This window comes from Photinus pyralis, unplaced genomic scaffold, assembly GCF_008802855.1.
Source record: "Photinus pyralis isolate 1611_PpyrPB1 unplaced genomic scaffold, Ppyr1.3 Ppyr1.4_LG8, whole genome shotgun sequence".
Taxonomy (NCBI): domain Eukaryota; kingdom Metazoa; phylum Arthropoda; class Insecta; order Coleoptera; family Lampyridae; genus Photinus; species Photinus pyralis.
The window spans coordinates 14,450,282-14,458,203 of NW_022170819.1; the positions used below are offsets into that span (position 1 = coordinate 14,450,282).

Below are 7,922 nucleotides of genomic sequence, written 5' to 3' on the forward strand. Positions count from 1 at the left end.
AGTTATTGGAAAATCAAAGGCGTGCCCTACATTAAGCCGATTTACTTTCTTGGAAATTTTGGTGGAAACCTCCTGCGGCTTAAATCCTTGGAAACGCTAATAAGGGACTGCTACTATGCATTTCCAAACAGTCGGTGAGTATTGACCATTATTACTCCATCGCCATCACTCTGTCTACTTTAGATACGTTGGGATGTACCAGTTTAGGCAACCCATACTGCTAGTACGAGACCCAGAGCTAGTAAAACAGATCACTATAAAAGATTTTGATGCCTTTCCCGAGCACGTGCCAGTTTTTCCGATGGAACCATTGATTGCTAAAAGTTTGTTTAACTTAAGCGGGCCGGACTGGCACGAAGTGCGATCGGCACTCAGTCCGTCATTTACCAGTCGCAAAATGAAGTTGCTCTTCACATTAATGGCAAATTGCTCGGATCAGTTTATAAGCTACCTAAATAAGTCTGGTGATGCCGTGCAGTTAGAGGTACTGGATGCATTTACAAGATACACCAACGACGTAATTGCCACGTGCGCGTTTGGGATTACCTGTGACTCGCTCAAAAATAGAGATAACGAGTTTTTCTTGATGGGCACAGCGTCTAGGTTCACGGGAGTTAAAATGTTCAAGTTTTTCTGTTACACCTTATGTCCTAGCGTAATGAAGGTACGTAACACTGCATGAAAGCGAAACATATAAGCTTAGTCGTTTTTAGTTCCTCAAAATAGGGTACTTCGGGGCAAAAGTGGACGCTTACTTCAGAAATATTATAAAGGAGACGCTCAAACTTAGGAGACAGCAACAAATTGAACGTCTTGATATGATTAATTTGCTCATTGAGGCACAGAGGAATCCCAAAAACACAGAGTATAAGATGACAGATGAGGATATAACAGCCCAAGCGCTTATTTTCTTCCTTGCCGGATTCGATACGGTGGCAAGCGCAATGACGTTCCTTGCTTACGAGTTGGCTGTCAATCCAGATGTTCAGCGGAGACTACATGAGGAAATTTGTCGATCATCTGAAGAAGTAACATACGAAACTATAAAATCGATGAGTTACCTGGAAAGCGTTGTGTCGGGTACGTGATCGTGTTTTGAAAGCCATTTCTGATTCATCCATTTTAGAATCATTACGATTGCACAGTAATCTACCATTCGTCGATCGAAGATCCACGAAGCCGTACACCATTGAACCAGTAGACCCTTCGGAAAGGCCTATACACTTGGAAAAGGGTACGGTTGTTTGGCTGCCCACGTGCGCCTTACACCTCGACGAAAAGCACTTTCCTAATCCCAAAAAGTTCGATCCCGAACGATTTAGCGAGGAAAACAGACCGCACATCCCATCGGGTGCCTACATACCATTTGGTTCAGGTCCGAGATCTTGCATAGGTAGGCTTAATATTGTCTCGTCTAAGGTTACATTCGCACTTCATTGCAGCTTCTCGTTTCGCTTTGTTGGAAATAAAGCTAATAGTGATACGGTTATTGCAAAATTTTGAAATTGTGCCGAATGCCAAGACCGCGATCCCGTTGATACCGGACAAAACGAGTTTCAACGGTCTTCCAGCGGATGGCGTGTGGGTGACTCTAAAACCGAGATCGGTTAATTGATTTATTTCAGGTTGATCTCAGAATTTTGGTGGTTTGTTTTCATTTTTGTTGAATTATTTTATTTGTAATAAGAAAAATTAATGACATTTTTTTTAATAGACTGTTATAAATATGCTTTGATTATAAGATATGATGAAACAAGCCATGAGTGGGCTTATTTGACGGTCGTCCGGGTGTCGTTTGAAGATTATCTTTGGCAAAGGCACTGAGAAAAGATCTCCCCTCTCCTCCTTTCTTTCTTAAGGACTCGCTATCTAACGCGTCTCAGACAGGAACCAAAGGACCGGAACATGGAACTCAATATATTTTCTGGGAACATTGTTGCAGCGATATTACATTCCACGTTCTGGTGCGGAAATTCTTCTGTAACAATATAATCTCCTTTAATTACTATGTGGTGAACAGCAGACGCCGACGTGCCAACTTTAGTGTATTTTCTATTGGTTCTATTGATCATTACTTCCCTAATGTCCAATCTCGGTGTGAGACAGTGTATTTGGGGTAGAGTGTAAGGTGGTGAATCGCCACTTTTACCAAAATTGTAGCCTTACATCCCAAACGGGTATTCGCTAAATACTTGCGAGATTTACAGGATAGGTACACTAATACTGTTAATAGCTGCGACATGCCCATAATGTCTCGTTTGGACAATTGCTGTGGCTAGTAGTACTTCTCGGTTTTCCTTTTGGGTTTAGATGTCCTTGTGCTACCTTGTGGTGCCTGCTCTCTTGTCGTTTTGGTGGAGTCGTGAAGTAAAGTGTGATGCGGATAACCGCATTCTATACATTTTGCGCCGAGTAACATTTTTCCTTGTAGTTGTAACATAATTTCCTCTCCTATTTGTTAAGGTGATTAATAGTTCCCTAAACTCTGGGCAGTTCTCAAAGCGATGCTGCTGTTTGCAGTAGTAGCACGTATCACGTGTTCCTCCAGCTGGGCCTAGAGATGGTATCATCCACCTGATTACAGTACAGGGTGCGTCAACGATTGCGCGGAGTAACTTAATGCATTGAAGATCAGATTTTTCGATTCGAACCAAGCTTTTTTTCGAAAACTATCAGAGATAGGTATAGGACATTATTATCAAAAGTTGAAGGTTTTTGGAGGAGCTAAAAGATGACAGAAAATATACAGGGTGTTCCATTAAAAAAAATGAGATTTTTTAATATGAAGTTTTGCAACTCTGGACCTACCAAAAAATCACCTTGTAAGCTATATTTTTAATGTTTCATAGTAGATGTATTTATTTGACTTTTACTTAACCCAGGATAAGATATAAAACCTGGAATCAAAATTTAAGTAATGATTTTGACAATATACTGACGCTGGCAAATGCCCAATTTTTCGTAAAAATCGAATTATCTTACAGTATTGCCATGAAGTTTTGGACAACCAAGGCCAAGTTGATACAATATTTACAGACTTTAGTAAGGCTTTTGATAGAGTGCATCATAGCATATTGTTGCACAAATTAGCTGGAGTGGGTTTTTCTGATCACTTTGTCGCCCTTATTAAGTCATATTTAACAAATAGAACTTTGTATGTTACTTACAATGGCCATCAGTCCAACTCGTATATAGCTACCTCTGGAGTTCCCCAAGGTTCTAACTTGGGTCCTCTATTATTCCTCATATTTATTAATGATTTATGTGAAGTAATATCTTCGAATGTACTACTATTTGCTGATGATGTAAAAATCTACTCATCAATTTATACAATTTCTGATTGTATTACTCTTCAAAATAATTTGTTTGCAATCTACAATTGGTGTCTAATTAATAAATTACCATTAAATATAGACAAATGCAAATCTATGTCGATAACGAGAAAAGTACATAAAATTGATTACAAGTATACCGTGAATTGTATTACTTTATCCCAATGCATACGTATTACGTACTCGCGCTCTGGGAGTGTTATTCGATAAAGATTTGTCATTTAATGATCATGTTACAGAATCTGTTGCTTCTGCGTACAAAATGTTAGGCTTTGTAATAAGAAGCACAAGAGACTTCCATAATATAGATGTTATAAAGCTTTTGTATTTTACCTTAGTTCGTCCTCGACTGAAATACGCCGCAATTATTTGGTACCCCCACTATAAATATTATAAAAGCTTAGTTGAAAATATCCAAAGAAAATTTTTGAAATATTTATGGTTAAAGCATTTTGGTGCGTACCCCTGTCAAGGATTTGATCATGGAACATTATTGAATACCTTTAAAATGACATCTTGCGAATTTAGGAGAATTATAACTTGTCTTACTTTCTTATATAAATTACTAAACAATATTACTGATTGTCCTCAACTTTTAGCATGATTAATTTTCGTGTGCCTAGGCTTAATAGTAGACAGCTTGATGCATTTTATGTCTCTCAATCTCGTACAAATTTACTAGCAAGAGCTCCTGTCCATTTAATGTGCTCTAGATACAACCTTATCTGTGATTTAGTTGATATCCACAATGACTCTATAAGTCACATCTTAGAATCTGCTAAGAATGTATTTGTACCTCATTAGAGTGTTTCTGATATTTTCAAATTTTTTGTTTTTGTCATTTGTATTAAAATTAATTAGATTTAACTTACCTACTACATACTTAATTTTTCTTAAGCATTATGGTTAGCATGTTATAGCTTATGAAGGTTTTGCCCTGTTATTGGTCTTATGCTGTTGGGTAAATATATTATTATTATTATTATTATTATGGTCGGTGTTTCTTGTGAGAACTCAGGTATAGCCTGGTTAACTAATCGCACGGATTAAAATCAAGTAACGATTAGTGTCTGTGTCTGTGTCTGGTGAAGTTATGTAGGGTCCTTAAAAAAAAAAAAAAAAAATCACACACGTACATTGGACATCTAGGGATAATGTAATTCGTACTTACCAACATACCTATTGATGGGCACAATAGCCAACGCTATCAGGAAAGAGGAAAACAAAACAAAAAAAAATCATTATAATAATTCCTGTCATGATTATATGTATAGTCCCTACTAGGGACAGGAGACACAGTCGGTACAATGATGGCGGCAGTCAATGACCTCGAATAAATGTTCATCAATATATATTTGTTATTATTGAATGTAACATGACATGGCGCTGCGAGTGAGTTATATAAACGCGAAAAATTGCTAAGTGCGATTGTGTGCCGAGGACTGTAGTGTCCAAAACCAAAATACGGTGTGAAAACTTTTGTGTTTTTACTGAAGTTAGGTTAGAGTTGTTTTCGAGTACTTATTCCATACCTGTACAATGGAAGGTTTAAAGCCACCAAGTCCGATGAGCTTGGAAGGAGACGTAGGAGTAAATTTTAGAAAGTGGAAGCAACAGTTTGAAATGTTTATGTTGGCTTCGGGCTTGGATGTAAAGGCAAGTGTGTCCAGTGAGCAGAAAGTGGCAATACTATTACATAGTATTGGCTCAGAAGTGTATGAAATTTACACTACATTAGAATTGTCGGATGAAGAGAGAAAGAGTTGGAAAGAAGTACTTAAAAAACTTGAAGTCTACTTTAAGCCGAAGGAAAATGAAACAATAAATAGGCATATGTTTCACACCAGACGACAGAAAGATGGGGAGAGTATAGACAGTTTCGTGACCGATCTGAAAAAGTTGGCTCAAAGTTGCAATTGTTCAAATTCTGAGGGTCCAAACATAACCTCAGTGAACCATCGGGCTTCTTGACGGTTACTAATGAGCTGCACCACTCCGTCGGTTCAGTCACACTTCTAATTATTCCATTTTTTACCATTCTCTCTAACTCGAGCTTAACTTTAGGTTGCAAGCTCAATGGTATTCTTCTCAGTGGTTCTGTAACTGGTTCTATCTCAAAGAAAACATGGCCATGAAAAGTTATTATTAAGAGACATACCGAATAGACCCTGGGAGATAGTAGGGGTAGATTTATTTTATTTTCAGAATAAGACCTTTGTTCTAGTGATCGATTATTATTCAAAGTATGTTGATTTTAAGGAATTACGTGCTGAAACTACTGAGAATGTTATTGTTGCACTAAAGTCAATTTTTTCTTTGTTTGGAAAACCAAAGATCATTTATAGTGATGGTGGACCACAATTTTTCAGAAGTTTTAAATTTAAAGATTTTATTAGAGAATGGGGTTTACAGCACCAAACCTCAAGTCCTTATTATGCTAGATCTAATGGCATGGTGGAAAGATATGTGCAAACAATAAAAAATATGCTTAAAAAATCAGTTGACTCGGGACTAGATCCATATATAGCCTTAATTGAGTACAGAAATACACCGATAAGTAGCGAAATCAATAAGTCCCCCAGTGAATTGGTTTTTGGACATAAAATTAATGCCTTTCTACCTACCACTGAAGATTTTTTTTTAACAAATGAACAGTCTATCAGAGATAAACTAAAACATTCTCAAGAAAAATATAAGTATTTTCATGATAGAAAAAATAATGTAAAACCATTGTCTTTCGAAAAGGGAGAAATAGTACACATTCGAGATAAAGTTCATAATATGACACCGGTAAAAGTAATAGGTCCAGCAGATAGACCTCGTTCTTACCAAGTACAGTTACCTTCAGGTAATATAGTAGATAGAAATCGGCATAATATGTATAAAGCGTCAACACAATTTCGCGTAGATGAACCTGTAACCTTAATGCAAAATAGTGAACAAGTTCAAAATCCTGAAAAGACAGAAAATAGTAATAATCAGGAATCTCGTCAGGAATTAAGTTCATTAATTAAGCCAGAAGTTTCTTGTAAAACGCGAACTGGAAGGGTAGTTAAGAAACCCCAATATTTGTCTGATTATGTTGTAGAATAGTATAGTATTTAAGTATCTCTGTAAGTTTTGTTTGTATAACTTTGTTTAAAGAAAAAGGATGTCATGATTATATGTATAGTCCCTACTAGGGACAGGAGACACAGTCGGTACAATGATGGCGGCAGTCAATGACCTCGAATAAATGTTCATCAATATATATTTGTTATTATTGAATGTAACATGACAATTCCTGTAATTTTATTAAATGGAGTTTATTGTGTAAGTGTTTCTTTTTAAGTGTTTCTTTGGCTTTGCGTTTGGGTTGAATACGAGTGGGTTGTGATAACGTGGTGTGCTTCTGTGAAGAAGGAGTTTTGTGTTTTTTAATTGTATTTATGGTGTTTCTTTGTTCCTGAGGTCGTATTTGTGAGGTTGCTTGGGTTTTTGGTGGAGATATTGCAGTATTTTGTGAGCCTGTGTTAAGGTTTTTGCGTTTCGGTTGTATACAAGTGGGTTGTTTCTGAGAAGAAGGAGTATTGTGTTTTTTAACTGTGCTAGGGCGTGTAACTTTATTGGATGGACCTGTCTTTGTAGTACATGTTGCGTTACTTGTATTTATGATGTTTCTTTGTTCTTGAGGTTGTATTTGTGAAGTTGCTTGGGTTTTTGGTGGAGATATTTTAGTATGTTGTGAGCCTGTAGTTCTGAAACGAAGTGTCCGAAGAGGGTACTCATAAAGGGCAAGTGAAACATCTGGCCGAGACACATCTACTGGTGATGTCCAACTTTAATATCTGTAGAACGGAGTGCCGGGGGAAGGTACTCTCAAAAAGCGGAAAGGTCCTAAACGAAACTCTCAAAACTTAATCATGAATATCTCAAAAATGTTGGAAGGGAGTATCTACAAAGGGAATGCATTTAACTTTTTTGAGAAAATTAACCATCTCTGTCGGGATGTCGAAAAAAAATTCCTGGCGGCGACATGTGAAACTCACAAAACTTCAAATATTATAATATTTGTAGCCCAAGAATAGCTCGTCTCACCTAGTCCAAGTTTGTTAAAATCGGCTCAGTCGTTTCGAAGATACACTGAATAACCTTTGAATACTCCTCACGACTATTTTAAGAAATACAGCAAAAATTGTCCAACAAAAAAGATTGAGATTATCCTCTATCTTAAAGACCAGGTATTTTTTGGTTAGGTTAATATAGCGAAATTCACGGAAACACCACTTTTTTTAAGATTCAAGATTGCAGTTACGCCCCCTAGCGGCCATTTCAGAAACTTGAAAATGTTTTCCAGATTTTTCTCTTGGTCGCTTTAGTAATAATTTTTTTTATCGCAAGCTTCTCCGATGGATAGGTGCCCAGATACAGTAAATAGCATTAATTGGCCACCCTGTACATAAAAATCCTTAAAAAAAAATACATTAATGCGGACCGTTACAGGATCTTACCAAATTGACGTGATTTAGATGTGTGTTTGATACGAAGAACAAAAACCTTAAAACAAACAAATTTAGCGCATTTTTTAAGAATTAAAAAAAATGTGCTATT

At 36.8% G+C, this 7,922-nt stretch overlaps 1 protein-coding gene across 1 annotated transcript; it reads left to right on the forward strand.

Moving 5' to 3' along the window:
• LOC116177686 (cytochrome P450 9e2-like) lies at positions 1–1,636 on the forward strand. The gene is made up of 5 exons (XM_031496733.1): positions 1–134; positions 184–664; positions 714–1,080; positions 1,127–1,393; positions 1,443–1,636. Exons 2-5 carry the CDS (start codon positions 194–196, stop codon positions 1,613–1,615), a joined length of 1,278 nt encoding a protein of 425 aa, XP_031352593.1. The 5' UTR covers positions 1–134; positions 184–193; the 3' UTR covers positions 1,616–1,636.
• Positions 1,637–7,922: the final 6,286 nt, after the last annotated feature.

Coding starts and splice junctions, on each gene's coding strand:
- LOC116177686 (XM_031496733.1), top strand. CDS start 194: ATGTACCAGTTTAGGCAACCCATACTGCTAGTACGAGACCCAGAGCTA. Junction 665..713: donor TATGTCCTAGCGTAATGAAG/GTACGTAACACT, acceptor AGTCGTTTTTAG/TTCCTCAAAATAGGGTACTT. Junction 1,394..1,442: donor AGGTCCGAGATCTTGCATAG/GTAGGCTTAATA, acceptor ACTTCATTGCAG/CTTCTCGTTTCGCTTTGTTG.